The sequence below is a fragment of the Biomphalaria glabrata genome, chromosome 3 (assembly GCF_947242115.1).
Source record: "Biomphalaria glabrata chromosome 3, xgBioGlab47.1, whole genome shotgun sequence".
Lineage (NCBI taxonomy): Eukaryota > Metazoa > Mollusca > Gastropoda > Planorbidae > Biomphalaria > Biomphalaria glabrata.
In genome coordinates, this window is record NC_074713.1 from 14384083 (window position 1) to 14406189 (window position 22107).

Here is a 22107-nt window from a genome sequence, read left to right on the forward strand (position 1 = left end):
ATCCAGACCAGTAATTGGACCATAGCGCATTGAGCATGCTAAAAGCATGAAAGTTGCGCTTAACAAAAACAGTTGATAAAAATATTTCCTATTGCACACATTTATCATTGTTAGTCTACGTCTATTACAAATTAAATACATAATTCAAAACTATTGATACAATTACAAATATTCTTGTCGATATTGGCTCACTAGAAAATGTTTTCAACCAAATACATGAACTTGAAAGGTTCATCCACTCTAGGTCAGTGCTTTTCGGCTGTTAAGTGCACAGACCGCTGTCTTGTGTGATGTTGCTAGTTCAGGCTGTCTTGAAGTCAACCAATTACTCTGCAATCGTTTGGGTGTAATTGTTCGGGTGTATTACGTGTAGTTGATCAACAACACAAACAAGAACCATACAACACCTGTTTTAACAGGTGAAGAGATGTAGTCAACACTGATGAATAAGTTCACATGAATTTATTCAGATAAAAGGCCACAGTAGAAGTCTCTGTCACTAAACACGTCGTTACCCTGGAATGTTCTATTGCTAACTGATTTTTCGGTCTCTAACCCAACATATCCCAAACGTCACTAGTCCCGTTCAATATGCGTCATCTATGGTGCGTCGCTAAATAACTAACCTATATAAATAAGGTGTCTAACACTTGATAGGTGCTAATTAATGGGCCTTCTTTAATTATAAAAATATCTTAATTTGACTTTCTCTATCCTATGTGTGTAGGGGCATATGAGAATCAGCCAGTGATCTGTTGACCACAGACACGATTTTAGGGCAGTTCGAGTACCTTAAGACTTACTCTTTTATCTTGCTAACGACATAGTCAGACAGGGCAATGCAATGTTGTACTTTAAACCATTAGAACTTGATGAATGCCTCGACCTTTAAGTTGAAGTCATGGATCACTGTAATGCCTTCGAACGCTCAGCCACTGGGCCGCATTGTTTAAGAAGTTAAATTTAACACACACACACATTTTAAACCTCATTTGAGTACAATTGCATCAATTACTTTGAATCTATCACTTAATTATTTATCCAACCACCTGCAATACCGTTCGGTATAGGTTTGCCGTTCAAAAAGGATAAACCGTTTGGTGTATCAGTGGACCGCAAACTTTCTGAGTGCGATCCTAGAGCACTATAACAATTTGTCAAGTCAGTGTATGTATTTCTTCATCTAATTGGTAATTTTGGTTGACCTTTATTTTGGGTGGAATTCGTTCAGCTGATGGCTTGCTCAGTGAGCTAAGGTCCAACCACTTTTGTGGATCAATGGGAAAGGAAGGGGGGGGGGTATTAGGGAGAAGGTTTCCGTGCTGCCTTGTTAAAAACAATTTTTTTTTAAAGTTTCTCTCGTCTGAATTCGAGCGGGAACGTGACCTCCGTGACCCCTATGTCGAAGGCGCCGGCTGGAACCGCCATGATGGAAGACCGCCATGTTTGACCACCGGGCTATTTAAGCACTTAAATAGAAGCTAGTCTATTGTTTGTTTAGAATTTTTAGCGAAATACCTAATTCTCTACACAAGACTTATATCCCCTTAGTTTAGTATGCTTTCTATCAATTGATTAAATAAATGATTTATTCTATTATTGATTTGTGTTTTGTCATTGACACTAAATAATTGTGCAAAGTTTTCACTTGATCTGAGAATGGGAAGTGGGAGAAATAACGTGTACAAGATTTGGACAAGACAGACGGAGTGAGTTGTTAAAACTTGGTTTATGCTCGGTAAATAGGTAAATATGTTGTAGGCTTAATTTCTACTTTCAACATGAAGTATATAACACCACTATTATTATTGTGGGTATCGCTTTTTCTATGTTCGACATTGTAGCAAGAAGGCTAATGAACTATTCATTGTTGAGTGTAAGAATACATTGAAACAAAAAGTGGAAGGAATGTTACTTTTTGGTGTTTTTCTTCTTTTTTTTTTACAGTTTCTGTTTGATCAAAACTTTAATACCCTCCCTCCCCCTTTTTTGTTTCCCAATGTTTTGCTCCTGTCACATTGCGCCATGTTTGCTGGCACTGCAGTTTCTCATTTGGCCTTGCTGAGATCAATGTGCCATTTCTTGGGCCAGCAACACTTGGCGAGCTTCATGTGACGACCAAGTAATAAGGCCCCCCACTCTTATCTAAACAGATCGAATCCCTAATGGAGCTCCACTTCAGTATTATGACAACAACCAATCGCCGTGTTCCGTAGTGTCACGAGCTTTTGTGCGGAAATCGCAAATGTGTGCGCTGGAGCTTATGAATATTCATAAGGATAGGGGAAAGGAGCAGACGACACGTAAATTAGCCGGCAGTTTTGTTTTCACTCAATACAAGAGCGTGTATTTATCTCGCTCTACTCTTCCTGGCAATCTTTTTTTTTGATTGGCCCAATCGTTCTCGTTTGTACAACGATTTCAGAGCTAATGAGAGGAAATGGAAGACTCATTCTGTTATTCTATTGAATGACGGGACAGTGTCATGTGACAGTTGCGTGAATATTACGACAGGGGAAAACAATCGCTTGATTAAGCTTACCATGTTGGTTGATGACTGTGTGTTTCGTTACTCAAAGCACTTTTTTTTCCCTCAGAAACGTAGCTCGTATTAGTTATCCCTCCCCCCCCCCTCGGGAATGGATTGATGTGACGTAATCGTTTATGTCCTAATGACAGTTTTAGTTGATAGTCTCGGATACATACCGGCACTGACTAGTTTCCAATGACAATTTGACAAGTCTAAACATGATCGTTGCTAGAGTTTCTGTGGATGTGTAGAAAGTAGGAATAAATGTCTTTCTGTCTATATTTTCAATTATTCTACTAAAATGAGTGTGCATTGTAACTGTCAGTCACTACTTGCCAACTCTAAGCTTACGTCTGGTGTTAAATGATTTGACGTCCATTAAGGTGTTTGCTTAACAAGTGATTAGGAGAAATAAATCATTCGCACTTTATATATTATAGTTTTTAAAGATTTCTTTTCATTAAATGTTTAACGTTTGTATTTTTTTCTATAGTTGCTGTGTTTTAGGAGACTATTAAAATGACGCTGAATATTAACAAAGGAAGTGCTGGAATTGTTCAATCTTGAGCTAAATGAAGCATCTCAAGAAAGTGTGGCACTACATTAGTTTCTCAGACCATATCACCCTAAGTCTCCTTCTCACACTATTCTGATTGCCACGTAACACATTCAAAGAAATTATTGTGCTCTCAAATGTTTAAAATCTCAAAATAAATGTCCAAACTTACTCAAACCAATGCCGATTGGTACAGCTCGCAACAAAAAGCTGGAAGAATCTACAGTTCAGAAACAAAAAGCTAGAAGCCTACTTCTGTGTCCGCTTAGCAACAAAAAGCTAAGAAGCCTACGACTTTGCATCAATTGCTGGAACAGTCTACAGCTGAGCAACAAAACGTTGGCTAGAAGAACTATCTCAAAATAGAACATAAGTAGTTCGGTTGTTGTCTAAACACTTTATTCACGTTGTTGCTTGTGGCTCCACTACTCCACCATAGTGTTGTCACATACTAGCACTTCCTTCTTCCTTGTTCTCATCTTTATGTTGGAGCGTTCAGAAGACTAGACCAATATAGGAGATGAACTGTTGGAGTGCTCAGAAGACTAGACCAATATAGGAGATGAACTGTTGGAGTGCTCAGATGACTAGACCAATTTATGAGATGAACTGCGCAGTGGTTTCCAAATCAGAGAGCTCTCCATACAGTTTTCTTTCTATTGGGGTGTTTTGGAGCCAGTGTCTTGTACGGGCCTCTTGGTAAAGAGAGCAGTTTTGAAGGACATGGTCAGCATTCTCTGGTGACACTCCACATGGGCAGATTTCACTGGTTCTAATTTTGAGCTTCCGGTACATATGTTGTCTCATTCTGTTGTGTCCGGTCCTGAGTCGAAAGATTAGACGTTGATCTTGTCGGGATAACTTCTAATAGACACCATCTTTCTTGTGATTGGGATGAGAGCTTCTCCATTTCTCATTTATTTTTGTTCATTATTAGTTTCTTTATTTCTTCTGGATAGAGTCCAATGTTTAATTGTGAGTTTGTTCTCCCACTCTTGGCGAGTGTGTCAGCCTTCTCATTTCCTTCTAGTTCTATATGTGCTGGTATCCATTGAATAACAGTAGGCCTACATGTAATAGCACTTTCTGCCTTTGAGGACCATGATTCTTATAAACAATCCTTCCATTTCAATGTGAGAACCTCTTTCTCCCCCTTGTCCCTCCCCCCTCTGGTCACTCCTGCAGTTTCCAGCTAATCAGAGTGACACTTATTGCTCAGCTCTTATCACCGGACTTCCACTCACTGCTCACTTCACCACTCACACGCTCTCCTTGGTCTTCACTCACCTTGAGTCACGTGCTCTCTTGGACTACCTGGACAAGGTCATGTCACAGAAGAAAAAAAATCTTCGAATCCATGGATCGTCATTAACGGAGAAACTCATTTACTTTTGTGTGCGTGTGTTGTGTTGGGTGTGTGCGTATAGTGTCAGTGTGTGTGTGTGTGTGTATGCCGGTAGTGTGATTGCTCAATACTAGAGAGCTCAATTACAACTAGATAATGACAAATGAGTCCAACAAAAAAAATGTTTTTTCTTAAGTGTCAGGCTATAAATAGATTTATTCATTTGCTGTTCTTTATATTTAATTAAGATAAAGAATCCTTCCTAAATTAATGTTGATTACTAGCTCAGTGTTGTGAACTCTACTATGTTGCACACGGTATGCCGGAAGTAGTCAGAAACACTTTGCACGAGCTGTTTAATATCCAGTGCTTGGGTCACGTGCTCTGAAATGTTGACCATCTCAGTGCCCAAACTTAATCAAACCAACGCCCTTGTATGGGGATTTACAGCTTAGAAACAACAAGCTAGAAAGTCTACAGCTTAGCAACAACAAGCTAGAAAGTCTACAGCTTAGCAACAACAAGCTAGAAAGTCTACAGCTTAACAACAACAAGCTAGAAAGTCTACAGCTTAGCAACAACAAGCTAGAAAGTCTACAGCTTAGCAACAACAAGCTAGAAAGTCTACAGCTTAGCAACAACAAGCTAGAAAGTCTACAGCTTAGCAACAACAAGCTAGAAAGTCTACAGCTTTTTATAGCTTTTTATTAGATTTTGTATTTTAGAAATAACTCTACTACATTTATATTTTCTCTTTAAAAGTCACATGGGGGGGGGGGGGGAGTGCGTTCGTGCGTGTGTGTGTGTACAGGCTGAGCTGAATTTGAAAGGTTGATCGTGACGGCGCTCTGTTGACTGTGCGATACTAAATCTTATTGTCCTAATTCTAGCTGAATTTCTTCTTTTTATTAATTCTCTTTCACGTGATCATGTTTATAATGTATCTTTTTTTTATATAAAATCTTTCTTTTTTACATTTTTTTTTTGGGGGGGGGGGGGGGAAGGGGGGAATCTTTTATCCACACTGAAACATATATAAATGGATCTAAGGGAGATTGCCATCAACTCTGGTGAAGTTTGTCTAAAGTAGGGAAATATAAATAGATGTATTTAAAAAGCGTTTTCAGTATCGGCTCAATTAGTTTGTGCTGCACTTGAACGTTGACTTTAAACATGGGATTAGCTCCCTTTTTTTCTCCCTTATAAGCTTAGACTAAGGGAAACAACCTAATCAATGTTCGTGAACTAATGGATTGCTAAAAAAAAAAAAGAAAAAGATTTTTAAAATATTACAAATTAATTGCAAAAAAAAAAAAAAAAAATTAAGATCAACATTGGTTGAAAGGAATTACAAAATAAATATGGAATATGACAAATATTAACTTTCTGCTAAATCCTTCTATTTAATGGGTTTTTTATATAACATCTTGGTGCTAAAAGCATGCCAGTAATTATCTCCCGTTCTTTACCGACCATTTAAAAATAGCATTTTTAAAACGCTGACATAATGCAGTGTATGCATTTAAACGGGATTACTATAGGATTGTGGATTTAGTCATTGTTCAATCTTTGAAACTGCGAATTACAAAAGAAAAGATAACTCTTTCAATAATTAATCAGCACATCGTCCTGTCATTGTTTTTTTTTGTGTTCGCAATTCTCCTGGGCAGTGTCTCCCAAACTGTGTCTTGCGGTACCCGAGTATTCCGCCAGCCCTGAATAGGGGCTCCACTGTTTACTGGAATAATTAATTAGAAAGCCACGAGGTGAATTAATCTCTTTAAAAGAAATAAGCAAAGTGTTCCGCTAAATACTCAGAATGTATGAAGTGTTCCGTTAAGGAAAAAGTTTGTGAATCACTGCTCCAGGGAGTCATTCTGGGTTTATCTGTGGTAGAGATTTGGCTCTTCAGATTTTTTTTCTTTCTTGACTTTGTTCATTGATTTTTGTGTGTGTGTGTTTTTGTTTTGTTTAAAAAGTCTTCACGTGAGACACGAATTTTTTTTTTTTTCTTAATCTGATGAGTCAAATGGAAGTCCACTTTATTAGAAAAATAACTTCCAGACGACCTGGTCTCTTCAGGTCTAGCTGAATATGAGAGTGGCTGGACTCGAAATACAGACCTTTATTCTCAATTAGCTGTACTGTTAATTCGACCATTCCCAGATTGATACTATTTTTAGAAGTTTGCGTTTAGTTTGATTACTAAGACTCGTGTGACTCGCTCCTCATCTTTAGTTTTTAACAAAGCTTATATCAACTCTGTCTGTCTTTCTGTCTGTCTGTCTGGTAAAAAGTTTGAGCATGTTATTCCTCCGACACCCAATCTCGGATCTAGCTTAAATTTTGGATAATTATTTCTTTTACCTGACAGTACTAGAATAAACGAAAAATAACCAATTGGTTAATTATTGGTTATTAATTATTTTGTTTGGTATCTCGAACAAAGAAAAGAAATTCTACTTAGCTGACGTGGTGGTATAAGCTGAATTAGTCAGCTTAATAGGTGGACGCTTTAAAGTAAGCTTGAAACAAACAATAGATACCTCTACAATCTTCTATTTTCTTAAGCACCTCACTAGCAGAGTGGTTATTGTGTCGGTCTGGGGAGGCTTGAAATAGTTTACATTTATCGGACCGAACCATCTTTACTAATATGAACCCACGTGACCCCAGTTGATGTAAAATGTGGTAGCAATGATGTCCTACTTTCATTAGCTCAGTACAATTATGACCGTTTGATTTACAATCACATTTCTTGAAATGTTTATGCATTTGCTCAAGTTTTTGTAACTCTGACTAAACACTTGGCTACAAAAATGTTGTGTTTTAGAATTTCTTCAAATGGGCGTATTTTTAAAAATATTTTTAAAAAAACATAAACAAATGCGGTGCTTAAAGAAATTAGACAAAAAAGTAAAAGTTTGTTAGCTATCGATTTATTTCTGATATCGTTGACCAGTCAGTAAATGTCATTCTAGTACAAGTCAATAAATGTCATTTTAGTACAAGTCCATAAGTGTCATTTTAGTAAAAGTCAGAAAATGTCATTCTAGTAAAAGTCAGTAAATGTCATTCTAGTAAAAGTCAGTAAATGTCATTCTAGTAAAAGTCAGTAAATGTCATTTTAGTAAAAGTCAGTAAATGTCATTCTAGTACAAGTCAGAATATGTCATTCTAGTAAAAGTCAGTAAATGTCATTCTAGTAAAAGTCAGTAAATGTCATTCTAGTAAAAGTCAGTAAATGTCATTCTAGTAAAGTCAGTAAATGACATTCTAGTACAAGTCAGAATATGTCATTCTAGTACAAGTCAGAATATGTCATTCTAGTACAAGTCAATAAATGTCATTCTAGTACAAGTCAGAAAATGTTATTCTAGTACAAAGTCAGTAAATGTCATTTTAGTACAAGTCCATAAGTGTCATTTTAGTACAAGTCCATAAGTGTCATTTTAGTACAAGTCAGAAAATGTCATTCTAGTACAGGTCAGAATATGTCATTCTAGTACAAGTCAGTAAATTTCATTTTAGTAAAAGTCAGTAAATGACATTCTGGTACAAGTCAGAATATGTCATTCTAGTACAAGTCAGAAAATGTCATTCTAGTACACGTCAGTAAATGTCATTCTAGTACAGGTCAGAAAATGTCATTCTGGTACAAGTCAGAAAATGTCATTCTAGTACAAGTCAGAAAATGTCATTCTAGTACAGGTCAGAAAATGTCATTCTAGTACAAATCAGTAAATGTCATTCTAGTACAAGTCTGTAAATGTCATTCTAGTACAAGTCAATAAATGTCATTCTAGTACAAGTCAGTAAATGTGCAGGAAGTTACATTGTCACGAGGTTACATTGTCACGAGGTTACATTGTCACGAAGTTACATGATCATGTGATCTCTATTATCTTTGTTTACTCCGGTGATGAGGTCCAACTAAAGTAACAAAAGAAACAAGGGACTTAACCGGAACTTATCACTGTGTTAATATCACGAAATCTTTCATTTGCAACATTTCAAAGCAGATTCAATAGTTCAGAGAGATTGAGCGTGTGGGTATAATGTGTGGAGGTGTGGAGATAATATGATTGGCAGAAGTTGTGACCGAACTAATGGCCACTGGATATAACGTCTGCTGATATTCGCTGATTGGGCCTGGGAGTGGGGTAAGAAGAGATGGAGGCAGTGCCGGCCATAGATTGATTGGAGAAATAAAATAGAAAATTAGAAAATTATCAGCGATAAAATAAAATTACGCAATTTATTTCAAACCTAGTTTACCCCAACAATAATATTTATTTCAAATCTAGTTTACAACAATAATATTGGGCAAATGTCTCAGCTATTTCTTCTATAAATAAAAGTATCACACATATGTGCAGGCTCTTACCAATCTCTGAGACCCTAGGCAGCTGCCTAGTTTGCCTAAGGCCTCCCCTGGTGAAGGGTATCGTTAATATCTAATAGAAACACCTCCCAGGTCTACTTTGTTTTAAAAGAAACTTATGTTCTATTAAACTTATGAAAATCTAACAAGAGGAGTCTGGTCACCAAGTCACCAATCTAGCAAGAGGAGTCTGGTCACCAAGTCACCAATCTAGCAAGAGGAGTCTGGTCACCAAGTCACAAATCTAACAAGGGTAGTCTGGTCACCAAGTCACCAATCTAGCAAGAGGAGTCTGGTCACCAATCTAGCAAGAGGAGTCTGGTCACCAAGTCACCAATCTAGCAAGAGGAGTCTGGTCACCAAGTCACCAATCTAGCAAGAGGAGTCTGGTCACCAAGTCACCAATCTAACAAGAGGAGTCTGGTCACCAAGTCACCAACCTAGCAAGAGGAGTCTGGTCACCAAGTCACCAATCTAACAAGAGGAGTCTGGTCACCAAGTCACCAATCTAGCAAGAGGAGTCTGGTCACCAAGTCACCAATCTAGCAAGAGGAGTCTGGTCACCAAGTCACCAATCTAGCAAGAGGAGTCTGGTCACCAAGTCACCAATCTAGCAAGAGGAGTCTGGTCACCAAGTCACCAATCTAACAAGAGGAGTCTGGTCACCAAGTCATAAATATTCAAAAGTAGCGTGCTCAATGTTCGTCTTTAATGTTCGGATTTTTGGAAGACATATACGTGAAGCTTTCCGAAATTTGTGTTTGATATCATTGTCAAAATGTGTGTTCGAAATCATTTTCAGTCTTGAGGCAAAACACTATTTCGAAAAAAATAGACAGAAAATTCATCTGTTTACATTTGAAGTACATCAATCAATTGAAATACCTGGGACATGTAGTCCAAAGGAAGGCCCACCCATTGATTTAAACTACATATTCTAGAGTAGGGGAAAGAATGGGAGGCCAAAATGACACAAAAGAAGTTCAACGGAGAAAGAGAAGGTCAAGAGAAACACAGAGAAGATCAATGAGGAAAGACCCTGAGAACCAGTTGCCCTACAGGCGGAGATTTTAGCCCGGGACAATAAGAGCTTTTCAGTGGTTGATACTTCATGACGCCTGTACTTGTTGAGAGATGAGAATTATCACAATATGAAAAAATAGATAGAAAATCAATCAATAAATTGATTACTGTTGAAGAAAAGTTGGTGCAATGTTTACAAAGCTTATGTTGTCTTTGTCTGTCTGGTACAAAACTTGTACACGTCATATCTCCCACTTCCCAGTCTCAGATCAAGTTGTATTGTTGTCGATGACAATCAAAAAATAAACCAATCGTTAATTAATTAGTGGTAATTAATTTTTTTTTATATAGAAAAATGGAGATGATCTTGCAGCATTGAGTGATATGAAAGTAAGTGTACGATTCTTTTCCTTTGTTTTTAAAAAGTAATTTTTCTATTTTGCTTGTTGAAAATCTAAAAAAAAAATGCCAAGGTTTGAATGAAAGGGAGATTATACATCGTGCCTAGTGTCAATAGTCTGCATCGATATAGCTACATTTAAGTTCCTTGGGTTTTTCACGTCACAAATCAAAGACGCCATTTTCATGCCCTTTTCAAGGACTAATTCTCGAATCAGATAATTCGTTGACCTTGTCAGCTTACTCAACCGTAAACAGCCATTAATGTAGTACTCCCATTCCCCTAGGTCAACTGTCCATTGAAAGATCAAAGCTTATACATTTAATTAGTAGTACATTAAAGTCAATGTAACATAGAAATACGAATAAGCCGTGTGTGTGTGTTTATTTTTTCTTGTATAAAGATACAGTAATGAGTAGGCTGCGTTACACTTACTGGATCAAATGGTTGGGTTTGTGTCAACAGTACAGAGCGTTGAATGACAGACCACATTATCGGAATTTGGTTTGACTGTTGAACGAACTTTCATTGGAAAGTAAAAGTAGAAAATGATCAGTGAGTTGACGTGACCAATTAAATGCATTGGGCAGTGACAGATTGAAAGAGATTTGTTTCTGGTTGGTTTTATTGGCATTTGCTTTGTCCTTACAGCTTATGGGTAGTCCCTCTCTCCTCTCTCCTTAAGCCTGTAGATGGAAACAATAAGGATTTTTTTTTCGTAGCATTTGGGAAGGGGCGTCGGAAGGGGGTGGAGATGAATGGATGTAGCAAGGCGAGGGGGGGGGGCGGTGTATCACACGAAAACAAAATGTAAGCGAACAAAATTCAAGTTTAAAAAAAAAACTTTTATTTTATTTTAATTTAGGTCTGTGTCTCTTAAATACCTGAATATAATTTGAACGAAAATCTAATTGAAAATTCCCTAAAAATAAGCAATTTGCTTGTATCATTCACTATCACACAAGTGCGCACATTTGTATCCCATGGAAAATATCTCGCCAATCTTGTTTTTTTCTTTTCGTTCAGGCATGATAGCTATTTAGATATTTAAACATCTTTAGATTTTCAGACTTCAAACACCTTTTAGATCTTTAGACGTCTTCAGATACTTAGACATCTTCAGATACTTAGACATCTTCGGATTATTTCAATTGTTCTTTTTTTTTTTTGGGGGGGGGGGATTTAATTCGAATTAATCACGTGATCTGCTGGTGTCTTTTTCATGAAATAGTTTTCAGTCATCTTTAATAAGACATTTGCCCTACTAGTTGTTCTTTCATAAGGAGAAATAGCCTTTGTATGCTTGTGAGAATGAACAGACATTAGCCTTTGTGTGTGTGTTTGTGTGTGTGTGCGAGCGTGCGTGTTTGTTTGTGTATATATTTACCATTGCTAATTCCCTTTTATACATGTACATTTTTAGAAACATTAAACGAAATTGGTTTCAATAGATTTTGTTATGAGACGACATCTTGGTATTTGAAAAAGAACAACGTATTGATGAAACAAAATTACTCGTGCTGTAATTAATTGTAAAGAAAAAAAAACTCAAACCGTACAATCATTAGCCTAAATGTTGTTTTTAACTTTGATTTGATTTGAGGTCTCAGTTGTCGAATTGTTTTGTATAGAAAAATAAATATAGCACACAAACTGTAAACAGGTTACATGTCTGATTTGAAATGTGTAGCTTCGCCTGGGCATTTTGTGTTTGAAGGTCAGCGCCATCCTTTGTCCAATAATGTCTTGGGATCACCACCGGAGCCTCATTACGTATCTCTAAAAGTTATTCTATCATTCATGACAAAGTCATTTCTCAGCAATATCCTACAGGGTCATCTTTGCAATTTTCTACTGGGGCAACTTTTCTCTGTAAGTTTCGATTGGGGAAGTTTTTCCCTGCAATATTTAACGAGGCCATTTCTCGGCAATACTCCACCCCAAGTTTTCTATGATATATTTATTCTTAATATGTGCACCTAAAATAAAACGTCAATTGGAATGAGATATTAAATCTTGTATTGTCCAAGAAGGGGATAACGTAGACTCAAATTTATTATTTCCGGCAATCACATTTCTCTTGTTTTATTCCCTAACATCCTATTGTCTCATCTTATTCATTAATCACAAGCTCTTGCTGCGAACAGAAGGAACATTTTATAACCATTTGATGAACTAAATGATTGATCAACAATTGGTCTACACTATCCAGTGGGAGCATTAACTTTTCCCGGTGAACAAAATATATTCATATTAAGGGACATTGGACAATGGGAGCTAATAATTATTTTTCTTTTAATCTATAACGATTCTTTAAAGAAGACATTTATTATTTAATGCGCAGATAAAGAAATCCAAAATGTCAAGTTCGCTCATTTGAGGAAAAAAAAACAAAGAAAGAAAAGCCTACTGAAGATAGTAGGAACAAATGAATTTGTTTAATGGGTTTACATAAAGACGCCGACAAATAACATTTTAATATTGCATGTTCTAAACCCATTGTTTTATAGTTCATCTTTTCCAGTGGTTGACATTATAAATTAGTCTCTTGAAGTTATTAATCATACGAAATTTTAGTTCAATAAATTGTATAGGAATATATTTACACGGAACATGATTCACGCTCCATATTCTTCAGAAACAGTTTTTTTTTTCAGTTTTTTTTTCGTATTAAAATCTTATTGCAAGTTTTTTTGTTTTGTTTTGTTTTTAATGTCCACTTGAATTAAAAATATTTGTCAGCGTAAGTCTTTGTATACTTTCTTCTCTAAAACGTTGCTGTGACCGTGACATGTAGTTCTCAGCTGCAATATGTACTTTGTGAAATTTAGTTTATTCAGACATGTAATTATGATTATATCTTATAATGTTCATATTGGAGAGTAGGCCTACATTGTGCCCTTGCTTTTGTGGCTGGTTCAGCCAAGTTTTCTTTTAGAATACATTTGTCGTCTGCTACCAATGTGTCATCCAGTGTATTGAATTATTTCTGTATAAGTAATAAGCTCCCGGAGACATTCGCGTAAGCAGAAGTAAAGGGACAGTAAGAGAGATCAAGACATGCCTGTTAACACAACTATACATTCATGCATCCCAACAGCTGAGTTACAGCTTGAACCAAACAGGCCCGCTGCAAGAACTTGTTGCTAAACTCTTGAATGATCCTAGGCCCCATTAAGCCTGTTTAAAACGTACATGGGCCATGAACTTTTTCAGCTGCGGCCCATCCCATTTCAACTTTATTTCCCTGCTCTTTTTTTTTAAACAAGGAGGAATGTTGTGCTGTAGACGACAATAGAATGCATTTCTGAAGCTCGGAAAGTAGGAAAGCCTTGACGCCCGAACTCCGATGGGGTTGTTTGCAGCGCTCCCCCAGACCTCTAGTTGGCTGCTGAGGGGTGGGAGGGGGTACGCAAGTGTGCATTTTTTTCGACTGAGGTGGGGGGGGGAGTATTCCCTGTACAAGTTTGAGAAAAACTGAATGAACCGATCCCGGTATTTGTTCGATTCCTATTGACACTCTATCGTGGGAACAAAACAAAATCAAGAACGTCCACTCTTAAAGACAGACAATAAAAAGAACAAAAGATGGTTGCAGTTCTTCGGGGCTCATTGAGTCATGAAATATATTGAGATTTATAAGAAGATTAGTAACTTGACTCCTCCCACTTATTGTCATTATGATGTCTTACACTAAAATGTGTTTTTGTTTTTCTTTCTCTCCAGGTGACTATCATTATCTGTACGTGTACAAGCCTTGTGTCCCTACACCACTGTCTCAATTAGTCACTAGGCCAGACTACGTGAGTTTAATGCTATTTCCTGTACTTACGGTAGAAATCTTCCTTGTTGTTGGTGGTGTTCTTGTTCTAGCTGTTGAGTTGTATTGTCATAAGTATGTTTTGGGGTCGTATGCTCCAAATCATTTGAACAGATGTAATTAAAATGAAAAAAAAAAAAAGCCTCTCGATTTAAAATTAAAACTTCTAAATGTCCATGTAGTTCCATCTAGTCCCTAACCAATTATTTCTGAGGAAAGTTGTTTGCATTTTAAAAAAATACGATTTAAAACAATTAGATTGAATTGAGCTGCTACATTTCATTGTTGTTGTTTTTAATGTTCTTGCGCACTAAAAAAAAAGTCTCCCAACCAATGCCTTTATACAACAGAGAACTTTATCTCCTGCAACCTGATCACCTTGACCTCCCATTCATTTCTTTTTTATCGTGCACTAACTTTGTCATATTGGAGTAAACCAATTGATACTAGAATCAGAGAATATAAATGGGAAGTGTTATAAATACCTGGTAGCAATGATCCTAGGAGAAAGATCTCGGCAGGCAGAGCTCGACAGGATCGCAAGGCTCAGTATCATGTGAAATTTAGCCATCGCTCAAGATTGGAAGCTAATTAGTTATAAGTTTAAAAGTTGGCCTCTTATCTTATCTTCTTATCTTATATAATACAGACGTTATTTCAAAAAAGAAGATGATTACGTCCTACGCGTCATGCATTTAGTCATGCATATTAACCAATGACTTAAATTCTGCCAAGTCACTGGTTTTCCTGGCTAGCTCAGGCAACCCATTCCATGCTCTAATACCACTAGGGAAGAAAGAGTATTTGTACAAATTTGTCCTAGCATATGGGACGAGGAATGTGCCTTTATCTTTGTGTCTTTCAGAGTATTTTATTAAATTTTGTTTTTGTATTTGAAGATTATGGTTCAGTGTTTTATGTATAATTGCTACTTTACTTTTGAGTCTTCTGTCCTGAAGGCTTTCTAAATTTAGTGATTTAACTAAAGGTGTTACTCTAGTCAAATGTGAATATTCGTTTGTTATGAATCTCACTGCTCTATTTTGTGTCTGTTCCAGTCTCTTAATGTTATCTTGAGTTGAGGGGTCCCAAACGGAGGATGCATATTCTATTATTGGCCTAACCAAGGTTAAATAACATTTTAGTTTTATGTTCTTATTTGATTTATAGAAATTTCTTTTAATAAATCCTAATGCTTTGTTTGATTTTTTAATACTTTCATCAATATGTGGATTCCATGACAGTTTTTCATTTATTATAACACCTAGGTATTTTGCGTTTTTAGTCTGTGTTACTGGTTTACCATGAATAAGATAAGTGGAATTAATTTGTTTTAGTTTTTTTGTTACTCTTAACAACTGACATTTTTCTGGGTGGAAAGACATGCTCCAATTTGAATCCCATTTCTGTAATTCATCTAATTCTCTTTGTAAAATATCTGTGTCTTGTGTTGTTTTTATTGTTCTATATATTATGCAATCGTCTGCAAATAATCTGACTTTTGATCCTGAGGTAATGCAATTCGGTAAATCATTTATGTAAATTAAGAATAGTAGTGGACCTAAGACAGTTCCTCTCAGTAACACTTCTGAATGACGAGACTTACAGAACTACATCCCTGCTAATTGAATGCTGTACACACTACGTCCACGCTGACAGACTTAAAGTCATACAAATGTTGGAACGAAAGCGGAAGAAACATTCAGATGACGTCTGCAGCCTTCTAGAAAAAAAAACTAATTTAAAAAAAAAATCTTTATCGTAATTAACAACTAATTTATGGACAGTAATGGCGATGCTAATCTAGCACATCTTTCATCTTTTTAGCATGCTCACCGCGCTGTGGACTTGTGCAGGGGAGAGTATTTGTGAGAGAAATCACTGATCCCAGTTAAGTGCTTGAAAAAAATAGCTCAGCTCGAAATAACGACTTGAAATATTGAACTCGAGACACTGTGCCCACTGCTGGATTGAACTCGAGACACTGTGTCCACTGCTGGATTGAACTCGAGACACTGTGTCCACTGCTGGATTGAACTCAAGACACTGTGTCCACTGCTGGATTGAACTCGAGACACTGTGTCCACGGCTGGATTGAACTCGAGACACTGTGTCCACGGCTGGATTGAACTCGAGACACTGTGTCCACTGCTGAATTGAACTCGAGACACTGTGTCCACTGCAGGATTGACCTATAGGCAACATAAGCTATAGCTTGGGGGCCTCCAGAAAATGTTTCCAGGGATATTTTCAATCGTTTCTAAGAAAGAAGAAAGGAAAACTCGTCTTATGTTCATTACAAATGGCCTCTTATAAAGACTGAATCCGGTCCTGTCTCCTTTACATCATTGTAGAATGTAACCAAAGATATGTCTTATCAAGGTCTTCTGGTAAAGTTAACCTTTCACCTGACCTTCATTTTCTGTTCTATTTGATCATTCATTTGATTTACGCTTACCCCTTATTGGATGTCATCAAATGTTTATGTTGTCATACCACCCCCTCACCCTCTATACGTCTGGCAATTTAGATTTAGATCTAAGTGTCGCTCCCCTTCAATCTATCGAACCGCTTCTCAAATGAAGTCGTTTTCTATTGCAGCTCTTCTAGATAATGTCGATAGTAGCCTATTTACTTCCGGCATCACCTTACGTGGACAATTCTTCTCAGCACTTTATTTGGGTCTGAAACCTGTCAGACAGACAAGATGAACCATAAAACGTATCTGTTAGTGGCCGATTTAGAGGACTATAAACTTGTTTTTAACATGTACGGCTCGTGATCTAGGTCTCTGTGGCTGGAAGAAAGAGAAAAACAACAGTTGGAGTCTAAATTAGTGTCATTGTACAGCTCACTATCGTGTTTGGAATCAATGCAAATTTAGTTTGAGTAATGAATTGATCTCCCTCACTGGGTGCTGGGACAAGTAAATTGCCCATCTTCGACCCAGAGTTCTTTCAAATGTAAAGTTCTGAGACCTTTTATGCGTCATGGTTGGGTTCAACCTTAGTATTGAGCTTTCTAAATCAAAGACTAATGCCAGCTCAAAAGAGACATGTACGTGTACGTAGTCTTTGCGCGTGCGTAACTATTTTCTGTTCGTATTCGTGTATGTACGTAGTCTTTACGTGTACATAGTCATGTGTGTACGTTGTCGTGAGTACCTAGTCATGTGTGTACTCTGTCGTTGTCGTGAGTACCTAGTCATGTGTGTACGCTGTTGTTGTCGTGAGTACATAGTCATGTGTAGACGTATAAACGCTATACGAAATTCCCGATCTCGTGAAATAATTCAGAACTATGATATAAATTGGATTAGGAAATGTTGCCAACTTGCCTCTACTTTTTGGAAGCGTTGCCAAATAATTATGTTATCCTATAAACGTGATTTGCTGCTCTCGTGACATCGGTTTTTCTATTTTAATATAATACAAACTAGCACCTGATCACTTCTATTCCCGTCACCATAACCATGGTTATCCAAAACTACTAAATGTAGAGTTACAACTAAACAAGAAATGGGTAAATCATAACCCTGTGTGATGAGATAAACTTATCCAAAGTAACAAACTATAGAAAAGCAAATTAATTTTTTTTGTTGAAAACTGGGTTTTATCTTTATGTATTCAATGTCTTCACCAGAAAACTAATATAAATAGTAGGCTAACCTATAATTCTGTGTCTGATTTTGATGCTTTGGTATCTCTAAAATTCAGCCTGATGTTTCCCCAGGGCGAAGTCTTTGTAACGGGAGAAGCAGGCAGTGATCAAGGCTACATGAGGTTACATTGTAATAGCTATAACTCTGTGGAGACTATCACCTGTCTGTCCAAGAAAGTAGGTATACATGAATATAATATACGGAAATTGTCCGATATGTGAATAGCGGAGAAAGATTTGGGTGGGCTATTTGAGTTTATGTCACGTTTCTTTCAAAGCAAAAATAAATTGATCTTGTAGAGAGGACGGCCGTCTGATCTTGTTTTTTACAGAGTCAATTGTACAGTAACTTAATCATACGTGGGCCTAACTTGCACAAAGTATAGGCTAATAGTCTAGACTCTGGATTTGCCTGTATCCTATCGTGTACTAACTATGCTTATCTACCTGCATTTCTTATGAACGACATTCAATCTAGAGCAATTAAAACAACTGAGTAATAGCGCATCAGCAGTTTATTAGATGACAAGAAATCTAGAAGTGGTTAGGGCCTACTTCTGATTCTGTTACAAAGTGATAGACCATTGTTAAAAGATGTAGAACATTTAATAACTTCACAGGGTTCAGGCGACTTTTCCTATATGTGAGATAACTGGTTTCCAGATCAGGCAGCTCTCATTATAGTTTTGCTCTACATATCTATGTTTTATTTGCTTATGACTTTGTTTCTTGTCATTAATCCACACATACACCTTCAAGTCTAGTAAATACAAAATTAGTCAATGAATGGACAATGTAAAGATAACTCTGGAAGACCTTGCTCCTCAGTAACAACATGCTTACACTAGTGTTATTTGTTTCCACAGACATTCTCAAAGGAAAATTTCGTTTGTCTTTATGGCGTTCACGAGAAGATGTTGAACAATTTGGCCTCCAGATTTAAAGAGGGTCTTATTACTGACTTCTATAAGTAAGTTCTCTGGGTCATGGTTAGCAAGATAAAAAAAACTTTTTTTCTGAAGATCTTTATAGTGATTTTTAAAAAAGAAGAACAAAAAATGTTTATTATCGAAATAGTTTTTAATATTGGCAGAGCAATGTGTCATTTTCCCAGACTTTTTTTTTTAGTTTTTATTTTGACAAATAGTTGCTCTCCATCATGTTGCTAAACTTCTTGTTTTGATCTTTGCAGATACCTGATGGAACCCTGGGCTATGGCTGTGTACCATGACAGGTTTGCTGACTTGAGAGATGAGATCAGGGAGCTGCTCATATCTACTGATGTAAGATTGACTTTAGGTCTTTTTTTAATGCCAGCCTTCTGAAGTCTAGCAGACACAAAGAACAAAACATCTTTTTTTTTTGTTGGGGCAACAAATGTCCCCCTCACAATATATGCAACAAATGTCCCCCTCACAATATATGCAACAAATGTCCCCCTCACAATATATGCAACAAATGTCCCCCTCACAATATATGCAACAAATGTCCCCCTCACAATATATGCAACAAATGTCCCCCTCTGCAATATATGCAACAAATGTCCCCCTCACAATATATGCAACAAATGTCCCCCTCACAATATATGCAACAAATGTCCCCCTCACAATATATGCAACAAATGTCCCCCTCACAATATATGCAACAAATGTCCCCCTCACAATATATGCAACAAATGTCCCCCTCACAATATATGCAACAAATGTCCCCCTCACAATATATGCAACAAATGTCCCCCTCACAATATATGCAACAAATGCCCCTTTGCAATGTATGCCTACACTGATTATAACCATGACAAAGGCTAATACTTTAGAAAGAACTAACTGGTGCTCCCTACATGTGGCTAGAATAAATCATCTAAATTTTAATTCAACACAGGAAAATATTTGGATTATTTCATTTCTAGATTTTATTTGGAATGTGATTTTGAGTTTTCAAGTTAAGGCATTTAACCTAAAGTTTTGCAATGGATGGTTGGAACACTACAGAAATTACTTTCATGCAGTGTCAGAGTTAAGAGAGGACAGGAAGGAGCTATTGCCATGGGGACTCCATAAGAGAGGAGCCCCTACAATAGAAATACATAAAGTCATTTTGCTTTTAAAAGAAGGAAAATGAGAATACATTTACAATTACTTTCTTTCTTCTAAAATATGCTTTTAGGTATCATTAATAACTAGATTCTTATTAAAACTTTCAAAACAGTGAAGGCGCCTCCACCAAAATCCTGCCCTGGGACCTCCACCAAAATCCTTCCTTGGGGCCTCCACCAAAATCCTGCCCTGGGGCCTCCACTAAAATCCTACCCTGGGGCCTCCACCAAAATCCTGCCCTGGGGCCTCCACCAAAATCCTACCCTGGGGCTTCCACCAAAATCTTGCCCTGGGGCCTCCACCAAAATCCTGCCCTGGGGCTTCCACCAAAATCCTACCCTGGGGCTTCCACCAAAATCCTACCCTGGGGCCTCCACCAAAATCCTGCCCTGGGGCCTCCACCAAAATCCTGCCCTTTGGGCCTCCACCAAAATCCTGCCCTGGGGCCTCCACTTACTTAAATATGTCTCTGCTTTACTTCACATGAAGGTCAGCTGCGCCTGCTTTATCATGTCATATGTGCTCTGGACTGTCACTTTGATGGAGGTTTGTAATAATCTTCAAATCTGAATGAACATCCTAAACATGTGAAACAAAACAAAGAAACAGGCATTTTCCAACCAAAATTGGATGCTGCTATAAAAAGTTAAAAAATCAATAATTTTATATTTAATTTTCATGTTTTTTGTAATTTCACAGTAATTACAGTGAATTTTTAAAACTCTGTTTGGTTATATTTATTTATCTAAGAGTGAGTAACTCTATGTTCTGTTGGACCTGTGAAAACGAAGCAGTTGTCAGAAGCAAATTCAAATATACTCTGAATTGAAAAGTGCATTTTCAGAAGCCAAACCTTTCAATAGACTTATTGGATTATACCTATACAATTTGGACAATTTGGAAATATGCAAAACTGATGGCTCATCACATTAAAGACATTTCTGTCTTCAAACAAATTTAGGACAATCACTCACACATAACCTGTTTATTCATTGTCTTAGATGTAACAAAATCTAGTGCAGACTTTCTAAATGATTATTTTTGGTTGACTTGAAAGAGTACCACAGCTGGCCTATGTAGGCCTAATTCAGTGATTATTTTTAAAAAATTAAAGTAAGCTTGCTGCAGGAAGTTCATACCCCTCCCTCCTGCTCTGAACCTAAGGTTGTCTCACTAAAGAATTTGTTCAACACTAGAATCCTGAAAATTGCAATTTTTAATGCATGACTTTTGTTGTACTGAATTGGTCATCTAATGTATAACATGGTATAAAACTATAATTCAACAAAGACACATAAGGCAAAGTAAATGGAATCTTTTATAATATTGTTTGATCACAAAAGTTGTTTTGATTTCTACTACATCTTGATGTTTTAATCACTGCCCCAGACTTGCTGACTTGCTGATCTCCGTCTCGACAGGTCTGGGAAACCAAAAACTCTCGACCTGAATGGTGACATGTTTGCACTACACAAAACAGCAAGGTTTCTGTCAAGGGCTTTTGCAAGAGAGAATTTGAGCCTCTCAAGCTCTCACTCAAATGGAGTTTCATAATGATGATGTTTTAATCCTTATTTAAAACAACTTTAAAACACAATATATGGAAACTCTAAATTAGTATCAGATAAATTTTCTTTTCATTACAGAAAGAAGGTCTTTCCACATTAGAAGATTTGGCCCGTAACCTTGTGGATGAAGAATTTGGAGTATGTATACATTTGATTTAAAAACTACATTTACCATTACATTACATTCTCTTATTTCAATTCCATATTTGTTTGTCATAGAAACACATTGGAGTGAAAAGATAATAGTTCCTCCTTTGAAAACTTCCTTTCACTATAATGAGATGCAGATTGATTAAAATAACAAAAGTCTTTTTAGATGGAATGAGGTGATTGACAAAGCAATTAGCTCTGGTAATCTGGACATTAGAAAATAGCACTCATACCCATTATCCCTTCTATTTTATTGGATTCTGTGTTTTCATTAGCTCTTACTAATTCAGGCATTAAAACATCATTTAAATCATTTAAATAGACTTTTTTGCCAACAAGATGAGACCTTTTCATTAAGTTCAATATGTTGGGGTTTGTATTTTGTATTGCATGTTTTTTTAGTTTTTTTTTTTTTTTTTAAACAAAAAAAAAAAGGGGGGGGGGAGTATTCTGGTGTAAGTTTGGGTTTGAAGCAGACATTTGTTTTTTCTGACAGTTGTTTGTTGTTGTTTTTTTTTGTTTTTTGGAAGATAGATCAAGGTTGTCTGATCAAAGAGACTGTCTTAGATTCATTA

The 22107-nt window shown here is 36.8% G+C and overlaps 1 protein-coding gene across 3 annotated transcripts in view; it reads left to right on the forward strand.

Moving 5' to 3' along the window:
- Positions 1 to 22107, forward strand: part of LOC106066216 (cilia- and flagella-associated protein 61-like) — a 161786-nt gene that overhangs the window by 138020 nt on the left and 1659 nt on the right. For all 3 annotated transcript variants that reach the window (XM_056023560.1, XM_056023558.1, XM_056023559.1), the window contains exons 27-31: positions 13965 to 14041; positions 17791 to 17895; positions 18585 to 18688; positions 18911 to 19001; positions 21461 to 21520. In XM_056023560.1, the coding sequence (XP_055879535.1) occupies positions 13965 to 14041; positions 17791 to 17895; positions 18585 to 18688; positions 18911 to 19001; positions 21461 to 21520 (437 nt within the window). The remainder of the gene's footprint in view (positions 1 to 13964; positions 14042 to 17790; positions 17896 to 18584; positions 18689 to 18910; positions 19002 to 21460; positions 21521 to 22107) is intronic.